The sequence below is a fragment of the Cebidichthys violaceus genome, unplaced genomic scaffold, assembly GCF_023349555.1.
Source record: "Cebidichthys violaceus isolate CVI_PGR_0920_01 unplaced genomic scaffold, fCebVio1.0.p SCAF_8, whole genome shotgun sequence".
NCBI lineage: Eukaryota > Metazoa > Chordata > Actinopteri > Perciformes > Stichaeidae > Cebidichthys > Cebidichthys violaceus.
In genome coordinates this window covers 13,364,432-13,384,293 of record NW_027176964.1, presented here as the reverse complement: position 1 = coordinate 13,384,293, position 19,862 = coordinate 13,364,432, and the positions used below count along the sequence as shown (strand labels likewise).

The window sequence follows — 19,862 nt, the reverse complement described above, 5'->3', positions numbered from 1 at the left end:
CCCAGAATTTGTTTCGCCTGTGCTTTTTCTGCTCGGATAATTCTAAATGCCTTCCGTGGAAAGGGTTCTCAAACAACTGAATACCCCTCCCAACTAAAATATGTAAGGCATGTGGTTTAAGAGAGTGTGGAATGGATTGCGTTGGCAGGACTTCACATTTTTATACATTTAAAATTTTGGAAAATTACTGCCCATAATTTTGCTCCATCTCATTGAGATCCCATACTTTTTGAATCCAAAATGCATTGGCCAATCTAATGAAGTCTTTCGTAAACAATGTACACGCATCTTTAAGCCACACTTACAGTTTAACATTTCTATTTTCACCAAAGGCAGCGTTTATGCACACTCAAGTCCGGTTTTGATCTTGCTAATGCACAGATGCATCACGGATAATGAGAGGGCATCACAAAAGTAACATGAATGAGTGTGTCTGTGTGTGTGTGTGTGTGTGTGTGTGTGTGCACACGCATTAACAGCGAGAGAGCATTAGCCTCATCAAAGACAAATCGGTCCTGGGAAGCTACAAAGTCATTACATGTCTGTCAGAGGCCATTTTGGTGTAGACATCTGCAGCCGCCGTTAGTCTGGAAAATCTGTCTGCTAACTTGTTTAAAGAAAATGCACAGACACCATAAAATGCCACATGATGGAAATGTTTTATTGATGCATGTGCAAAGTTCGGGGATATGCTTTTGAAGAATATTCAAGTAGTGGGCAACAACAGCACAAATAAAAAATGTAAACAGTCCCTTTATCACCTTTAGTATTATATATGGTATCAGAATAATATGAATTGGCATGTAAATGATTCTGTCCTTAATAGTGAGCTTCTCATATTAACTGTATGAGCGATCAGCTAAATCACAATTACACAAAATTAGTGGGGAGAAAGGACTGAAAGCATCACATGGTCCCTTTTTCATGTTTAAGTCCATTTAATTCGAGGACTGTACTGTGGAAAATGGAAATAAAGACAGCCATTACTATTTTTTAGTTTAAGGTGGAAGAGAATACACACACACCTCAAAAACAGAGTAAAATTGGCTACAAGCTGCGCCATCAGGAACTGTACTGTTATTTGAATTGTCTTCAATAACTTGAATAAGCACTAATTCTGAAGTGTGTCAATCATTTTTAAGCAATAATATTCACAAATCTTTGATTTATCGTTACATTATTGCAAACATGCATTAACAAACTGATTGCATATTGTTCCAGTAACAATTTAAACAGGCTGCAGCCATGAATACTGAATAATTTAACTGTACAAATAAACACCTATACACTGATCAACTCATAAGATATACTTAGAGCATTTCTGATTTTAATATACCTATAGTAAAATTAAGACTCACACACAATGAGAGTAAAATGTACAGCTTCACAGAAACAAGAAATAATTGGACATTTACATACAACAGGCTTTCATACATTATAGAACATAGAAGATTTGTCATTACACAGAGGATCCACCTCAAAGAAACAAATTAAAAAAGCTGCTTAAACTCGTGTCGACTCTGCAGCACCAACTGTAACTATTTTTATTTTATTTTTTTTCATTTAGCTTTTTTCTTGCACAATTAAGATTAAACAGCCACACATCTGGGCTTCAGAGCTGAAAGGATTCGTCAAGGTTTTTAACTCGTACACAGAGGGTGTAGTGGAGGAGCAGCAGATGGGTAGAGTCGGCCCTCTGGAGGCAGAAGGCTAACACAGCCCTCCCTCATAATCATCCTCATCCGCAGCGGCAGCTGGAGCGCCGCCTTGTGGCGCAGCAGCAGCCTTCTTCTTCTTTCCTCCTCCTCCAGGTACTCTCAAAGAAATGGCCAGCTTAGCGTACTGTGAGACACCAGGGAATAAAGTGAGTCATCAGATTTTAAAGACCCTGAGAACACATTTTCTCAATAAGCTTCTTGCTATAATTTGCCGTATATTTTCTACAGAAGTTAGAACAGTTTTGGTTCTTTCATAGGAGAGATTTCTGCATTTCTGTTCTTGTTTGTGCTTTCGACAATGGTTTGAAAAAGGCGGGGCTCTGCAGGAAAAAGGTGATGTCGTAATGTTGCGCACGAGTCGAGTGAAGCAACATTTAAATCAAAATGTGATGACGGTTGCGGGGTTGTTTGTTTATGATACCAGGCCAATGTTGATCAAACCTCATCAAACCACATGCTCAATGTCCTCATGAAGCTAATTAGATGAGTTTTTTGAGTGTTGAACCCTTAAAATGATAATTTGGAATTTGTTAAGTGGGGTTGTAAGAGGTACTGATCCTCAGTCAGTATATTATCTACAGGAGATTGCTGTCAATACACCCATATATATATATATATATATATATATATATATATGGGTGTACATTTATTTATAATTACAACAGTGTCAACAGTACTCACGTCATTGTCCATGTACTTCAGTAAAGGGGAGCTGCACACCCGATAGACCTGGTCCTCGTCCTGCTCGTCGTAGCCCTGCAGTAGCGTCTCCATGGCAATGCAATCTTCGCTTCCGCTGTACCCGGGCAGGCTAGTGAGACCAAGCAGCACTTCATGTAATGATCCTCAGTAAACAAACTCCCAAGAGGGACTTTGCATACCATCAGCTTTTGACTGCGAAGCAGCAACGTTTTCTGTTTGCCTCCAGGACATCAGCTGTCAGCTGGTGCAGTTTTAATGCCTCTCGCACAAGGAAACTTTGTCTCCTTGTAGTTCCAGCAGGACACAGATTACAGAAATGACAGAATGTGATCATAGAGTCATACCTGTAACTTTCTCTGACACACTTATCAGCTGCTACGTAGTCCCCTCTGTGAAGATGAATCAGTACTTGAGCAGTTGTTTTCTGAAGAATGAAAAGCATAGACCAACATGTGTGATTAATATGAACTGAATAAAGCCTTCTTTTTTTCTGTTTTCATTTATAAAGGGGTGAGAGGTCACAACAGGCCCTAAACATCTGGAAGGTAAACGTCTGTGGTAATGTGTTATGTTTGCTTAAGGTGCATAGATAAGTTAAAGACATAAAAACAACAACCCACCTTGAAGCACATGGGGAAGTTCTCAATCTCTTTGTACATGTTCTTCTCTTTCTGCAGAGCGACCGATGCGTCATCCAACCTGGTGAGAAAGACGACAAGCAGGTATTGCAGTTTAACTGTATTTAAAAGACACGAATAACAGCTTGGGGCTGTTGTGTCAATTTGACACGTTGGCAGGTGAATATATTAAACATTTGAAACGGCTTTAACACCTTGATATATGGGAGAGATCCAAGTGAGGTTTCTGAATAAAAGCTCTCTTTCAACTTGCTCAATAGCTTTCTCCATCAGCATGAAACAAGACAGCTACAACTGCTCCTACAACACCATCCACAGTAGAGGGTATGTCCCCTCCACCTTATCTTCATTTCCTTTACCTTCTTAATCTGACCAGAAGTCTGGAGGCTTTCCCCAGCAGTTCAACTGCCTGACGGAGGCGGTCCTCATTCTACAGAGAGAAAACATGGATGTTTAGAAGCGGAAATAAATTAAATAACAATCGATATCAATTAGAAATTCATTCGGGTTTTGTCGGAAGCTCAATTTCACCTCGAACACGCCAGCTGCCTTCTGATACAGGTCCACAGCTTTCTCCAGGTTTATAGGCTCTATCAGTCTGGTGAATAATAAAAGAAGGAGTTTTTTAATCTGGCATTGCATCAGTATCCCATTTTTAGTGGATGGAATTTCATCAGAACTGAAAAAGTACGGTGTCAGATAATAATAAGACTGAAAGCCAACAGTTGAGGAATTATGGTACGGTCAACAAATCAACTTCTTTAAGTGTAGAAAATAAGGTGATATTTTTACTTTCCAGCCCGGTCCAGAGCCATGGCAGCAGTGTCAGGAGTCCCATTCTCCATGTACATCATACAGGCTTTCTCTATGTACTGGATAGCCTCCGGCATCTTCTTTTGCTCCTGTTGCAACGCAAACACAGCCGAATTATAACTCTGCTGCAGGCGCTTTACCTCCATCTACCTGTTATTAAGTTTTAATCTGCACTCACCTTCATCATCATACCTGCCTGTTCAATAGCCCTGAATGAAGAAAGAGAGTTTGAATAAATCAAGTGCGTTTTTTTATGTTTTGCTGCTGATTTATAGCGATGTTGTAAAACAAGATACTTACTTAGCAGCATGGAAAAGCCTGGAGGACAAGTTAAGGAAACAACAAAAACAGACACAACACAAACAGCGGTGTAGTGTCATGCAACCGTGGACAGAGTACAGAAAGGATACGTCTTGTTTTCTGTGTGATACTCTGCTTCCTTCAGGTAAGCATCCTTTGCTTGGTCATACTGCTTCGCATTCTTGAAGCACACCGCTAAAATAAAAAAAGGGACACAGACCGTTTGCGATAAATATGTGGGATATTTGTTAAATGATTACTTCATCATATTAAGGAAATTACACAAATTTTAAGCTACCTGCTTTGGCGTATTCTGACGCAGCACTGTCAAAATCCGGCTTCCACTTTGTCAGACCTGTCTTTAAGCTACAAAAACATGATGATGAGCGAATTATAAAACAGCAGAAGCAGCAGCTTGATCCGTGTGTTATGAATTACAGAAGAGGACAACATTGTGGCTCATATGCCGTCTATTAAATCTACCTATAATGAACTGACGATGCATAAATACTGTCCATTTATGTCGCATAACCCCTGGTGAAAGAGCCACAGTGGCCTTTAACGGTAGCTAACATCAATAGGAAAACAAACGTTTCCTGGTGAGGAAAGAAACGGACATTATGTATCGTAACTCACCATTTTTCAGCTTTAGCCATATGCTCATGAGCTTCGTTTATCTTCTGAGCAGCCATACTGTTAGATAACTCGACGAGGTACGATTTGTTATCGACAGCAATGAACGCTGTTTCGTCGATGTTTGGATTACCAAGATGCTTCTCTTCGGGCGCAACGTCATCCAATGTCGCAGGCTACGGGTGCCGCCGAGCACAAAATGAACCAGTAACGCGACACTCTGTGGGTGTTGTGATTTGTGCTTTTGGGGTATATAATATATATATATATATATATATATATATATATATATATATATATATATATATATATATATATATATTATATACATTATATACCCCAAAAGCTATATATATATATATATATATATATATATATATATATATATATATATATATATATATATATATATATATATATATGCCACCGTTTCAAGAACGGTGTCTGCCTCACTGGTTTGCTGGCCGGGTGGTGGAAGAAGTACACATCATTTAGGCTACTTAAAGGGTAATACCACCTACAGTTAAGAATTTCAATATGTTATTTTCATGGCTTAGAACAGTTCAATCACTATTTCTGAACATGAGCTACTTTCTCTCAAAGCTAGAAACCAGAGAAGTAAGTCTCAAACTTGTGACTGTCTTAGACCATAAGAATAACTTGTCTGGATTTTTTTTTTAAATGGGCTAAGTTACCCTTAAAATCAGGAGTGCAATGTAAAATTGCTTTTCTACAAGTAAAGGTCCTTCATTCAAAATCTTACTCAAGTAAAATTATTTGCATCAAAATATACCTAAAGTACCAAAAGTAAAAGTACTAAATTGTACAGAAAGTCCCATTTCAGAATGATATATATTATACTGGGTTATAATTATTGATTAATTCATGTGCTCATCACATTAATGTTGGAGCTTGTAAAAGTGGAGCTAAAAGGTGGAACACAACCAAACACTCAAAGGAAATGCAGGTGAAGGTTACTGGCATTGGCATTCCTAAGTCACAGTTTCATTTCATGATGGTATACAGTTGAGTATATTGATTTCTTGTTTACTAACTTAAAAACAGCACTAGATATGTGCATTGTATACAGTTCAGTGTGTAGACTGATCCCGAATTGCTATGTTTATAAACAGATGATGAATATCAGATGTATTTTTATTTGGGTTGGGATCAGGGGGGACTGAGGCTAAATATTGGTTCATGTTGCTATTATGAAGATTAAACTGATCATGGTGAAAATATTGTGATGTGCAGTATTTTATAGAGCAGACAAAGTTTTTGTTTTTGGCTCCTCACAGCTTATTTGTTCGGAAAAAATCACTGCAAACCACGAGTCTTTGTTTTTAGGGGAAAAAATGACAAGTTAGAAAACTACTGAGGGGAGCCGGAAGCGGAAGTCTGTTGTTATGTGGTCAATGACGTCATGACGGCTGCTGTCTCTAATGGCTGGACAACAACAACTGTCGGCGAGGGGCAAACTTTCACAAACTTCTACTGAGACGAAAGAAAGTTGGATATAGCGAAGTATTTCGGTTGTATAACAGATTATCCGCGTTTGTCTCTGTTTTTCTTGTAATTACAAATGCGGAATTACTGATGGATTCGAGGTATGACATCCCGCGGAGGGCCGCCGGGGGCTCCGCGAACTCGTCCCCCGCTCTGGGGGCTCAGTCGCGCCGCAGGAAGATGCCTCCCAGACCCGCTGATTTTAAACTTCAAATTATCATTATCGGCTCTCGTGGTGTCGGTAAAACCAGCATCATGGAGAGATTTACCGATGACACTTTCTGCGAAGCTTGCAAGTCGACCGTAGGTGAGGACAGAAGGCGTTTACGAGACTTGTATTTATCAACTTTTTATTGACAGCAGTTAGCAGGGCTCTGTCTACTTCCTGGAGGGAATATACATGAACTATCATGGGCTAGACGTTATAATCATAATGTCGACTACTTAACTTAAATGGGACTGAACAGAGCTTACCCTACTGGCTGGAGCTAGCTAACTTAAGCTAACGGAAACAAAAGCACTGCTCTAGCTGTCAAATCTGTCTTAGCTTTTAGATTGCAATGAAGCAACTAACGTGACATAAACAAACGTGTGAAGCTTGGAACAGTGTTTTGTGTGTGTTTGGCACATCTATTCGGCTGTTAGAGAGAATGTGGAGCAGGGATTCTAGAGCCCAACACAGTAACTTTTAGAGCATCTGCAGCTGTCAAGTAATTAGTTCACTCAATTTGTTTGTGGTGAGCCTATTGTGTGTGTGTGTGTGTGTGTGTGTGTGTGTGTGTGTGTGTGTGTGTGAGATCATTAAATGCAATCTCAATTTCTGAACAACCATTTTCATAATATTAAGAGCCGACACATTAACGTCACATATTTCTACATAGAAACATATCACTTTTTTGTGTGTGTGTATATATATATATATATATATATATATATATATATATATATATATATATTTAAACAAGAGAACCTTATGACAAATTGCTGTGCCATGGCTATAGAGGCTGCCAGCCTGAAACACATGAAACCCTACATAATGTGGAATTGGGCAAACACTCCCCTGACCAAAACAACAGTCAGACCAATCCCAGAATAGTCACACTCAAGCAGCTGCTGTGGTAGAGCTCCATTTTGTGCCCTGTCATTCCTGTGATGCAGCGTGTCACTAATATTGTGTTCCTTTGATCAAAGATTACCATTAAATACAAATGTATGTAATGGACACTTCCCTCCTTTGCTTTCAAGGTTGTGTCCAACAATACAGGAAATGCTGGTACTTGTATGTGTCCAAATGTGTGTTTTTTCTGATTCCCCCAACAGGAGTTGACTTCAAAATCAAGACAGTGGAGCTGAGAGGGAAGAAGATCAGACTACAGATATGGTGAGTAATTGGACAGAAGGCTCCAGTTCCTTAACTCCTCTGCATGGTGCATTTCCTGTGTCTGTCCTGTCACCCCGCAGGCTGCTCTGCTTTGTACAGTCGGCAACGCCTGTGTAAATATGATTTCCTAAAAATGATGTCATTGCATGTTTTGTCAACCATTAACATGCGATGTGGCATTTCTTTCATCCAAAGTCCCAAATTCTAAAGCCGTGGCTCCAGTGGGGATATAAATTGAAACTTTGTGTGCAGCAGCACATGGTCACACTCACCATGCTGTTGTCTATAGTTGGCAGTCACTTTATTCTTGGTTACATAACGTGCCGTTGTTGTTACATTTAGTATTTTCTCCTAATTTGCATTGATGACTTAGAAACAAACACACAGGATACTTTGGTAGGTACTAGGCCGATTTCAAGGTTTAACTGCACTTTGATTCTAACACAGTTAAAACGTAAAAACAAGGCAGAGGAGCAAAACACTTTTCCATGATTGCAGAGATCTAGTGTTCAAACCCTGGCAGAAGCACGTGTGACTTGGTTGCGCATTTCAACCAGATTGTTAGTGGCGTTTGCAAGATTCTACTGGTTGGTCTGGACAGCGTGGACCTCTGTATGTGATATGCCCTCCTGACGAAGCTCCTTGCAGGCCATCAACATCGCCATAGGTGAACACCCAATTTAGAATATTTACTTTGCCATCTTTTGTTTCAATACCCTCGTTAATCAGTGACGCATGTCTGATACTTCAAAATGTGAGTGAACAGTCAATTGTATAGCAGCTGACCACTAGAGACAGCTTTATTGTAGCTGAATATTCAGACTGCATTGCCTTTTTGTTTAAATTGGCATTATTGTCATATACTATTTGAATTGGGCAGTGATTCAGAGGTCTTGAACCAGCTAACAGGGATGATGTTTGATTCTATTAGGCCTCTTCTTGTGTCTTGTGACTTTAAATGGGCCTAATTTACATTTTGAAAACATCTCGTGTTTTGTCAAAACGATTGAAAAACTGATTATCATGCCACAAATTACAGTTAGGAAGTATTTTACCGAGTATACAACTGCATTGATTGTGTGCGACAGTGTTGGGCTACAACATGTGAACTCCATTGCTTATTTCACTAATGCATCTGTCCTGTTCACTAACACCCATCCACCCTCTCACCTCCACGTCACACCTACCCGTTACCCACGTCCCGTTTTATCCCCGCTGCTCTGCCGTTCCTTCCTCAGTGTGTTTTGTGTCTCACGTTGAACCGCTCACATCAGGCTTCATCATTGCCACGCCCGGCCTTTACCTAACCCTGCCACTGTGCTGCTGTTTTTCTGTCCGCTCTTCTGCTCATAAGCCTGACTGTGACTCACAAAGGGAACAGGGAGAGACTAGCAGGCTGAAGGTACAGTAACACTGCACTGTGGATGCAGCGCGAGCTGCTTGTCATGCTGCTAAATTTAACCCAGACTCAGATGATCAGCAGAATCATAACATAAACTTAAAAAGCATATTTACACTCACACGCAAAATATTTTGCTGCTTTACATTGTTAAAATGAAGAGTTGATTTCCAAAATGCGGCATATTTAGATTGGTTTAATTTCAAGTTCCTGTACTTCAACCTATAATTGCTGCGATTGCTTTAAAAATACTTTAAAAAGACGATTTTCATTTTAGTTCATGTTAACACCTGGAGCATTTCTTAGCAGTGAATAAACATTTAACAAACTTTAATGGTAAACACAATATAATGTAGTTGTAAGGTGTTTATTAATGTGCAATATTTTTCAACAACTATACCATCTCCTAAAAAGACATTTTAACGTTATCACAACATTTGTTCTCGTGATATTGTCTTTTACTTTTCTGTTTATACAGTAGCCTCCACTTGCGGGTGCCCACAGGAGGAGTTCCTGTTTTGTTTTGTTGCTTACATGATACCATTGATGAAACGTTTATATATTGCTTATAAATGCTCTATACGGGGGGGTGAAACTGTGCAGGGTTAGCAATCATTGCCTAACTGTACATGGGATGTCATCTTTACTAAGTGTAGATATCTCATTTTGGAACAAAACTCTTCAGGTGTCTTTTTTTTTTTAATTTTAGCCAGATACCAGATTACAATGTGGATATCAGACGTAACCCTCTCAAAGTGTCGTTTAGTGTTATAAAATGAATGAATGATGTATTCTGACAGAGTTATTGATTAATGACATTTCATTTGTTCTGACTGATTCTTCCTCTCCTCGTTTGTTGTTTGATCTTAGTTTTTATTTACAAAACATCAGCCTATTAGTCACAGTCATCTTTAATGAATACAAAATAATACCTTTTGATCAAATCAGTCAATCAGCTGTTTGGTGTTTCGATTAGTCTTGGTGACACTGCACTGACTTGAGATAATATTGAGTTTCGTCCCACAGGGACACTGCTGGCCAGGAGAGGTTCAACAGCATCACCTCCGCCTACTACAGAGGCGCCAAGGGCATAGTGCTAGTGTATGACATCACAAAGCAGGAGACCTTTGACGACCTGCCCAAATGGATGAAAATGATCGACAAGGTAAACAAACCGTCAGACTGCTGGCATTATATGAAATGTCTTTAATCTCACCAGCACTGGCAGCAGTTACATGAGCTAGAGGTGTTTTTCAAGTGGAAGCTCTTTCAATCACAGCCTGACTGATATTGGAGACCAATACAGATGTTTATATTTGAGAGTTTGACAATATTGATTTTCTTTACACATTCCAAAACATAGATAAGCATTTTTTGTTAGTGTTCCCATTACTTTTCTAACAATTGTGACCAAGAAATGTACTGGAACAACATTTTACAGTTGAAAAATAAACTTGTCACCACTCTGGTGAACAAAGTATAGAATGGTGACTCTCACAACATATCTTTAGCATTTCTGTACTTCAGTGTCTTCTTATTTATCGGCTGACATAGATACCGATCCCATAGATCTGCAATGAGCTGATCTATCTGCCTGGTCGATTTTATCGGTCAAGCTCCAAATCAAATTGGCAGAACTTGGGAGAGGTGATGAAACTGCCATTTTTATGTTCATATTAATGCGATAGTCATTGCAGGTCCCGCCTTAGCATCACACAAAAATAGATCAAACAGTTATGCAATTGATTAATGATGATGTGAAATGATTTTCCAAGTTACGCTGCAACATCACACTACATAAAATGTGTAAGAAAATGTCTAGTTTTTTTATTTTTAAGTAACAACCCCAAGAGTTGTTGTGAAGTTTCCCTTTCAGCTGCAGAACTGTATAACCAGTCTTCTTGGTGACAGTATGCTGGACACATATCATTGCAGTAATCTGGTTTGACTTTTATAAAATGCTAGGCGGATGATGTCCTGACGCGTCTCCTCTCTGCTTTCTGTCTCATGTCAGTACGCCTCAGAGGAAGCCGAGCTCCTCCTGGTCGGGAACAAGCTGGACTGTGAGACTGATCGTATCATCTCCAGACAGCAGGGAGAGAGGGTGGGTTCATCGCACAATGATCCAGCTCACCATTGCATGACAAAACCATGTCTTCTGTTTCTAGAGACCTAACACTGATGCCCCCCCCCCTCCAGAAACTGACATTATGTGTAGCATCGCAGCAAGCTTATCCAAAGATTCCTTTAAACCTGTAGGGGAGACTTTTTTTTTTATTAAGTTTCCTGGTGTATTGTGTTGTTCATGGGGATGAGTCAGTCTTTCTCTTGCTGAAATTGAGCTAATTTTCCTCTATTTGTGTTGTAGTTTTGCTCTCGAATAAGTGGAATGCGCTTCTGCGAAGCTAGCGCCAAGGATAACTTCAATGTCGACGAGATCTTCCTGAAGCTTGTGGACGACATCCTTAGCAAGGTTGGTGTGTTGAGAGCAGAGGCTGAAACAAATATCTGATATTAAAGAATCAATCTTCAACATAAAGCACAACATGAACAACCATGTTTAAATAACGATTCCCAAATTAGATGCTACCCTAGCTGTTGTGGCTAGCCCTGTTCTGTGACCGACATCTACTATTAGCAAGTACATATCCGCTGCATTACCATCTCCAAGGCATCCCAGCAGCTGGGCGATCGCAAGCTATAGATTGTCCTTTATTTGCTTGTTGAAGTCGTTGTCGCAGAGTTTTTTTTGCACATTACTGAATATTGAGAAGGGGACTGCACTTTGTTCTGAAGGCCCCAAGGCTCAACACTAAGTTTTAAAAGTGGTTGCCTGCACAACAATCAGGCATCAGCCTGTGGTTGACATTTTTAGTGACCTTATATTTTGACTAATTAAGATACTAAGCAGTTGGACGTCAGCCTAATAATGAAAATGTGACATGTATTCATATTGTGTATGTTTTACATGCTTTACAGTATGATTCTCCGTCCAGCTCAAAGATGTTGGGATAGCGCCTCCCCACAGCAATAGCTGAGACAGCATCAATATGTAATTTAAATGTGTACATTGATAAAATAATAAGTTTAACATTTTTGAATTTCATCAGATAAGGTTGTTACAGTGACTATTTTCCGTGCACACATTCCTTTGTGGCTCTTGTTCTAAATTATAATAACTTTGTAAAGAGTTTTCTTACCCTGTTACCCTCACACACTATCAAAACACTATATTAGTTTGTGCCTTAAAGCTTCATTTCTTGTTATCTATCTGTCTCTTTTCTACAAGTTGAGGCTTGTTCCAATCATTGCAGTCAATAAGTCACTGTGGATGCTAACTCAAGCACACTGCCTACATATTGAATGCATTAACCCCGTGTTTCCTGACTTCTTCTCTGTTCAGATGCCTCTGGAAGTTCCCAACAATGAGCTTTCCAACAGCGTCCTGTCTCTGCAGCCTGAACCGGAAGTGCCTCCGGAGTTGCCGCCTCCCCGCATGCGCTGTTGCTGAGAGTCAGAGTGGTCCCCCATCACACACACACACACACACACACACACACACACACACACACACACACACACACACACACACACACACACACACACACACACATGCAGAGTACCAACCTGGCCACCAGGGGACAGCAAACAGCAGCAGTTTTGAGTTACTAACTGTTGCTGTTAGCTGCATGGACTCTCAACAACCTGTATTATCCTCCCCTGTTTCTTCTTCTCCTGTTTCGTAACTGTTCACAATGACATGAACCGCACTAACACTTAGGCCTTGTGAATCACCCACTTCCTACCACCCCTTTTGTCTACACTTGAGCCCGACTACCTCATTCCTCGGACCGTTAGGCTAGCTGTGCCCCGCAGGTGCCTCCGAGGTAGAGAGCCCTCCGGTAGAAGTTGCACATTGTACAAGGAGGCTGATTGTTGAGGGCCTTACAGCTTCCTGATGAATACTCAACACACATACTGTACACTAAGTTTGACATTGTCTGAGTTGCCCCGATGGTCTGGTATTTCTGCATCATCTAGCTTATACAGAAAAGGGATAACGATATGTTATGTCTCTTCAGCCTAATTTTAAATTCTGGATCTCGGTACAGTACTTTTATATTCTTATTAATAGGTGTTATTACCAAGTGACGAGTTGACTCGAGATAAACAAAAGCACATGATGTAAATACGGTGTGTTGCTGTAACGACTGGACAAGGTGCAGATGTTTGCGGCCAGCAGTAGGTGGTTGTGTGGTGATGGATCATATCGGTTTGTATTCCTTTGCCTTAAAGTGTTAAAAGTGGCTGGAATGGCTCATTTCACATTTGTATGAATTTTAATGTTTTGCACTACAATCCATCTCACCTAGTGAAGCTGACATGCAGAAAATAGAAAGTACACGACTTGTAATTTAGTAAAGATCAATGTTGCCTCGCTAGTGGCCGTTCGGATCTCCCTGTTATAGTGGGGCGGAGATGCAAGGAGAGATGGGTAATGTAGTCTTTTGAGGGATCGGTGTTTTTACAGGGGCATTCTCCATGTGTGTTACTGGCTTTTTAGAGGAAGTAGAGACAGTAAGTAGCTAGTAGACACACACATGGTGTTAGCCTTTGTTTTGGGTTTGTTACTAATATTGCAAAGTATTTAGTTTTTCCTCTGATTTTGGATGCAGAAGAATGTTTGTCTTTTGGGGGGAAAAGGGCAGAAAGGTTTGCTTAGTATTTGAAGGACTCTGCTCGTTTTGACAGGCGTTTATTGCAGACTTGATTTGAGTTTCATAACAAATTAATGAAGAAATATCTTCATATAAAACCCTGCTTGATGGGGGTGTTTGTGTTAATAAGAAGAGGTCAGCAGATTTCAATTTCTGATTTGGCAGTTTGTTACAGACCAGTGTTTCCCAGTAGTCGTACATTTTCAAAAAAACTAGGCTATGCATGTTAAGCCCTCCTGTGTTCATAGATATTAATACATTTAATTCTTCCGTCTTTCTTTGTTTATTAAATGAATGCAGTATTGCAGCACTGTGTGTTCTTCTGTTACTCTCTGTTTACATGTTGAAGTAAAAGTCTGAGGTTGAGAAAGCACGAGTCAATTTAAAGGACCTTATTTAAAATGACCTGAACTGACTTGCTGTTGGTTAATTAGATTTTATGGTAGTAAGTTTTATGTTAAAGTCAATGTTCTGTGGACTCAAGCTAAAGCTTCAGCTATTATATAATATTGAATAGTTCCAAACCAAAACAAAACAATTGTGAGATCTTTTGAGAACAAAACGGTCAATGACGTCCAAGCACATCTTGCAATACGATTACCAACAAACAAACACATTTTCTGCAGCAATTTTATCTTGTGTTTTGAAATTTCTAACTTCTTTTTGACATTGTTTTGTGGAGTGAAACTTTCATTTGTCACACTAACCCTTTGGTCTTTGTTTTAATAGCCAACCCTTCTACTACTCAGTGTTTTCAATATACATTTTAAGAAATGCTTTTATTTGAAATGTGTGTCCTTTCAGATGGAAGACTGTGCTTTGTATTAAACCTGTTTTAAGTCTTTGAAAAAAGTTTTGGCATGTTTAAAGCAGATTTGTGGTATTTATAACTTGTGGCATTCTTGAACTAATGAAATGCAATTAAAGATATCTATATTTATTACCAGATTATGGTCTCGATTTCATTCTGTTTCCTAAAGTGGGATGTGTGGCGTATACCAGGGGTGCTTGAGTGGATTCCAGGAACACAGAAATTATAATTTTCTCAGTTTTTATGTTCTTTCACTTCAGTTTCAAGTCACTGAAGGATGCTTTTTACTTCTTTGTTTTAGATTGGTGTCTTAGAGATAAAACCATTCATTCAAGGATCTGATTTAAAAGTATTGAGTGTGAGGTACTGCCCCTCCCGAATCAATCTTTGCTCCTCATGTGAAAGGTGTTCAATAGCCAATAGAGTGCGTGTCATTAGGGCATGCGCACCAAAGCGTGTCAGACCAGGTCCCGCCTGGTCCCAGAGAAAACGAGGGGTGTGCTCGCTTGGGTGCATGTGAAGCAGCAGCGCATGCGCCGCGCAGAAAATCACGGGCGTCGAGCTTCACACCGCAGCGATTGCAGATCTTACATGTCAGATAGGAAGGAGTGGGAAGGGGTACGAGGAACAGCCCCCCCCCCCCCCCCTCATCACTCACAACCCGGTTACAACAGAGGGATGGAGACCCGAAGAAGAAGAAGAAGGGAGCCGATGTGACTCCGACTGACTCTTCTTTTTGTATTATTTATAACTTGAGCCTTACGAGCCCTGTCTGCAGATGCAACCTGTCTGTCATCCCGTCCGTGCCAGTAATCCCACCTTGTGTTGTAGCGTATCCTCCACGGGGGCTAAAGCAGAGGGGCCACAATGACAACCTGGTGAATGCAGACCAGATGGAGTAAAACACGTCAAGCGCGGAGCAGGATGCGCATCCCCGGCCCGTCCAGGAAGAAGGTAGAGCAACCTGGCTGTTTTTCCGGTGTCGTGTGTCAGAGATTTTCCGCGGTGCTGTGGATTGATCGTTTCCTTCGTCGCCCTCCTGCTGCCGGTGTCGGTGTATAATGGAGAGCTCCAATGGCTCTGGCAGCGACACCAAACCGCAGAACCACCAGTTGGAGAAGAAGAGACTGAACCGAGCGCCTTCCCCGGCCAGACCTTTCCTCAAGGATGTGCACTCTCGCTCCACCAAACCACCTGCCATCGTACCAAAATCCCCCAAACTCAACAAGCAGCAGCAGCAGCAGCAGCAGCAGCACTCTGCCTCGGTGCCATTGGCCCATCCGAACCGCAGCTCCAGACGCCACACAGCCGGTGCTAAAGAGAAGCCCGCCACGGCGAAAAGTAACGCCAAGTCTTCTGTCGTGAAAAAGCCCACAAAGGTGCCTCAGCATGCGGCGGTCGAGCCCAAAGCCGCCAGCATCAAACCGGACAGTACCAGCAGTCCCATCCTCGCCAAAGGCAAAAAGGGGAAACTAGCCTCGGGGTCCCCGGGGCCTCCCGGCCATGGATCCCCGATCCGGGTACCGACCGGAGCGCTTCACGGCCGGGTCAGCCAGACCGACAGCAGCTCGGACCTGTCGGACTGTCCGTCCGAGCCGCTGTCAGACGAGCAGAAGCTGGCACCGGCTGCTAGTAGCGACGCTGAGTCCGGCACCGGCTCCAGTGACCGGGATCAGGTGGGAGGCGATAATCCGCTGCGGGCAGAAGCGACCGGAGCGGCCGCAGCCGGTGCTCCGTTGCGCACAACAGAGGCTTCCGCCGCCAAGGAAAGCATGTCTCAGGCACAGCCCGCTCCGGGGGCGCACGGAGGGAAACCCAAGCAGGAGAAACCCTCACCAGGCGCACAATTCAGACTGCCAGGCACCAAGGATATGAATGAGGAGGACCTGCTGCGGGAGGTGGACGATTTGAGATCTGAAAACGACTACCTCAAGGTATGGCGCTGTTATCTCAAAGAGACAAACGTGGTTATTTGTTGCATATGTTTTTTTTTATATATATATATATATATATATATATACAAACACATAATTCAAAATAGACGATTAAAAGACACAATTTCCTTGCAGCCTCATTTAATCTGTAGTCCAGAGGCAGCTGTTTCCCAAAAGAGGAGCCAAACTGTCCCTTTACAGGACAGTCCCGGGTTCAATCCTCAACATCACCTGCTCCTTTAAGTGTCCTTGATATCAACTTCCACCTGCTCACTAACCGAAAGCATAATCTAAATGTATAAATGATTTAAATCTGAACGCATTCCCTTTAATGCCCAGCTGTCATCCCCATGATGTCCCTCTGTCGACTCTCCATCCATCATGTCGTCTTTTTTTACCCTTCCCGTGCTTCCCTGTGGGTTTGACCTTTATTGATGGGAGTAGTATTGATAGTGGCTTCTCCCTGATGTGTCCTCAGACTTTCTTTTTTTAAATGTTGTTGCTGTCAAGTCCCCCCCCCATGTTGCATCTGGGGCACCAAGAGTAACATGATCTGTAATATTATGAACAAATTGTACTCAGGGATGCACAGTAGTTTTTAAGTCAGTGTTTTGTTTGCCATCGTTTCATCGTTGTATCTTGCATGAAGATCCTGCTTGAAGACTTCATGCAGGATCCCCCTCCCCCTTCTTTAAGTAGGCTATCCCCATAAAGAGGGGAGGCAAACAGATAATGCGGCAAACAATCTTGCAGGTTTTTTTCTCTTTTAGATGGGAAACAGGTTTACTTGCATGTTATTATTTCAAACTTGACCACGCATGTCTGTGTCTCTCTCTCTCTCTCTTTGGCCCGGTGCAAACACAAGAGAGTTAATCAGCTTTACTGGCTCTGGCTGTAATGGCTTTATCCCACAGGACTTGATAACAGTCAGATGTCCCATGTGTGTGGGGTTCAAACGCCCTCCTGCCTGGTGTCAGTCTGCCAGCTGGGAACTCTTCCACCTCCCCCGCCTCCCATGCATCCCCCAAATGTCTGGGAGTCCCCACCACTGCTATCAGTACTGCTCATGGGGGGGGGGACGACTGTTCAGTCCATTTATTTTGACACCTCTCAGTTTTATTCTAGATTATATTTCAGGTATTTTTGCTTCTTTTAATTGCACGAAGAGAAACTGTTTCAACCTGTATTATTGTGTTTATACAGTAAAACTGCACAACACCAAGAAACTCTTTTTTGGGGCTGCAATGACTAGTCAATCAATCGAGTAGTCAATCGACATAAAATGAACCCAATCAATCAATTCAAGTCATTATTCAAGCAAGAACGCAAAGCATTTGCTTCAAGCTTCTCAAATGTAATGATGTGCTGCTTTCCTCTATTTAATATCATTCTAAATGTAATATATATGTAATTAATATGTCACACTCAGATCTGTGTGCATTTTGAAGTTTAAAATAAAAGTTTTATAGATGCAACAATTAATGACTGAATAGAGAAATAATTGTCTGATTAATCAATAATGGAAATAATAGTAAGTTGCAGCCCAAATTTTCATTATTGCTTAATATGCTTAATTTTCAATCAGCAAAGTAATTGCAATTTTCAGAAAATTGTAAAAATGTCCCTCACAAGTTTCTAGAGACCAAGATGACATCTTGAAAATGCTTGTGTTTCTGACAAATAGTTCTAAACTCAACATATATTTAGTTTTTTATCACATAAAACAAAGAAAAACATCACAACTTCACATTTGAGAAGCAAATAAACGATAAATGGATTATCAAAGTTGTTGCTGCTTGAATTTTCTCTGAATCTAGTCTCACCATTTGATTTCTAAAGATGTTTTAAAGTCACAACTTAGTTAGTTATAGCTTAGCTGATTGACTGCATTTTGATAAGTGATTAATCATTTTAGTAATTTTTTACATGAACATTCTCTAAGTCCAGCTCCTCAAATTGCTGCTTTTCTTTGTCACATTTAATAGCAAATTGATTATATTTCAGTTTTAGACTATTGGTTGGTAAATACAACTTGTATGAAGACGTCGTCTTGTGTCGAGAGAAATTCTGATGATGTTGTTCACAATTTGTTGGACATTTCCCAGAGACACAACAGAAATAGTGATCAATTAATGGCTGCTCAGCTAAGATATCCACACTTGACACCCTTAAAGAGATGATTAAGTAGCGCTGATGACTCGGTGCACATGCCCCCCATAAACATCAACGATATTCTCTAAATATATCTGCTCCCAGGATGCTGCTCTGCCTCTGTTTTTAACCTGGCCATTGATTGGACCGACCCTGTGCGAGGTCATTAGCTCCTTCCTGCAGGGCCCTCCTCGGAAAACAATCGGCACTGTGCTTTTCCAAACGAGGATAGATTTAGTCTTCATTCATTGACACACTCATCCCAACTCCCCCTTCAGCATACTATTGTCTTTCTTTTTTAAGCAGGTGCCAGTCAAACCCTTTGAATATCCATCCCAGGGGAAATCTTCTGAGCAAACTGATTCCTCAGGATGAAGACAAACAGATTAGGCATGCACCGATACCGGTAGCAGATGTCGGGTCCTGGCTCTAATAGCTGGATCTGATAAGGGTGACATTGGGACCAATTTACTCAATTCAATTCTATCTGTATATGCTATATATATATTTTATACTGACGTTTTAATTGAATCGACCGATACCCAAAGCCCAGGTATCGCTGTTGGTATTGGAATTGTAATAGTCGGATCAGTGCATCCCTATATCAGATACCCTCTGGGTTACCAAACAAACAATCATAGTACTACAGATAAATCTTAACCTCTTTTCCTCCATCAAGGCCGGGTCGTTTCATGTTGATAGGAGATGGGGAGTGTGAATACATCCGATCCGAGAGATAAGATGCTCAGAGCCAACTAGTGGTGTTACGACATCAGCACTAAGAGTACTTGCATTCCTGGAACATGTATGTATGTAATCATATGAAGGTATAATCAACAGTAGGTCATACATCGCATCTCCTCTGTAACAGCTTAATGCCTGAAATGCATAATAGTTATGTCGGAGAATTGGAAAAATGTACATCATTCCTCCGCTGTTATTGAAAAGGTGTATATCAGTGTTTGAGCAAACTGCAAACCACGTTATGTTTTCATTAAACGGCAAAGAATCTTTATCTCCTGTTTGCTGTTTAAATATATATATATATATATATATAAACAGCAAACAGGAGATAAAGATTCTATATATATATAGAATATAGAATATATATATATATATATATATATATCTCTATCAATCATTCTGATGTTACCATGG

The 19,862-nt window shown here is 40.9% G+C and overlaps 3 protein-coding genes across 7 annotated transcripts in view; 2 read left to right on the top strand and 1 right to left on the bottom strand.

The window, feature by feature from the left end:
• Positions 1 to 640: 640 nt before the first annotated feature.
• napgb (N-ethylmaleimide-sensitive factor attachment protein, gamma b) lies at positions 641 to 4,979 on the bottom strand. The gene is made up of 12 exons (XM_068701775.1): positions 4,808 to 4,979; positions 4,470 to 4,537; positions 4,282 to 4,366; positions 4,172 to 4,189; positions 4,050 to 4,080; positions 3,851 to 3,960; positions 3,590 to 3,656; positions 3,418 to 3,488; positions 3,041 to 3,119; positions 2,765 to 2,844; positions 2,400 to 2,529; positions 641 to 1,842 (listed from the first exon to the last, which is right to left on the bottom strand). Exons 1-12 carry the CDS (start codon positions 4,861 to 4,863, stop codon positions 1,711 to 1,713), a joined length of 927 nt encoding a protein of 308 aa, XP_068557876.1. The 5' UTR covers positions 4,864 to 4,979; the 3' UTR covers positions 641 to 1,710.
• A 1,269-nt stretch (positions 4,980 to 6,248) lies between these two features.
• Positions 6,249 to 14,756, top strand: rab12 (RAB12, member RAS oncogene family). The gene is made up of 6 exons (XM_068702026.1): positions 6,249 to 6,617; positions 7,631 to 7,691; positions 10,117 to 10,255; positions 11,105 to 11,194; positions 11,459 to 11,563; positions 12,494 to 14,756. The coding sequence occupies exons 1-6, from the start codon at positions 6,401 to 6,403 to the stop codon at positions 12,599 to 12,601; spliced, it is 720 nt and encodes a 239-aa protein (XP_068558127.1). The 5' UTR covers positions 6,249 to 6,400; the 3' UTR covers positions 12,602 to 14,756.
• Positions 14,757 to 15,276: 520 nt separating this feature from the next.
• LOC137866245 (microtubule cross-linking factor 1) overlaps positions 15,277 to 19,862 on the top strand; it is a 63,092-nt gene continuing 58,506 nt past the window's right edge. For all 5 annotated transcript variants that reach the window (XR_011102101.1, XM_068702022.1, XM_068702021.1 and 2 more), the window contains exon 1: positions 15,277 to 16,553. Coding sequence is in view for 4 of the 5 variants with exons in the window: in XM_068702022.1 (XP_068558123.1) it covers positions 15,681 to 16,553 (873 nt within the window). In the remaining variant the exon portion in view is untranslated. The remainder of the gene's footprint in view (positions 16,554 to 19,862) is intronic.

What these genes read in the sequence shown, in the direction of transcription:
- rab12 (XM_068702026.1), top strand. Translation starts at nt 6,401, where the DNA reads ATGGATTCGAGGTATGACATCCCGCGGAGGGCCGCCGGGGGCTCCGCG. An exon ending in AAGATCAGACTACAGATATG is followed by an intron (nt 7,692 to 10,116) that starts GTGAGTAATTGG and finishes TTCGTCCCACAG; the next exon opens with GGACACTGCTGGCCAGGAGA. An exon ending in TGGACGACATCCTTAGCAAG is followed by an intron (nt 11,564 to 12,493) that starts GTTGGTGTGTTG and finishes TTCTCTGTTCAG; the next exon opens with ATGCCTCTGGAAGTTCCCAA.
- napgb (XM_068701775.1), bottom strand. Translation starts at nt 4,863, where the DNA reads ATGGCTGCTCAGAAGATAAACGAAGCTCATGAGCATATGGCTAAAGCT. An exon ending in AGGCAGGTATGATGATGAAG is followed by an intron (nt 3,961 to 4,049) that starts GTGAGTGCAGAT and finishes GCGTTGCAACAG; the next exon opens with GAGCAAAAGAAGATGCCGGA. An exon ending in AGGCAGCTGGCGTGTTCGAG is followed by an intron (nt 3,489 to 3,589) that starts GTGAAATTGAGC and finishes TTCTCTCTGTAG; the next exon opens with AATGAGGACCGCCTCCGTCA.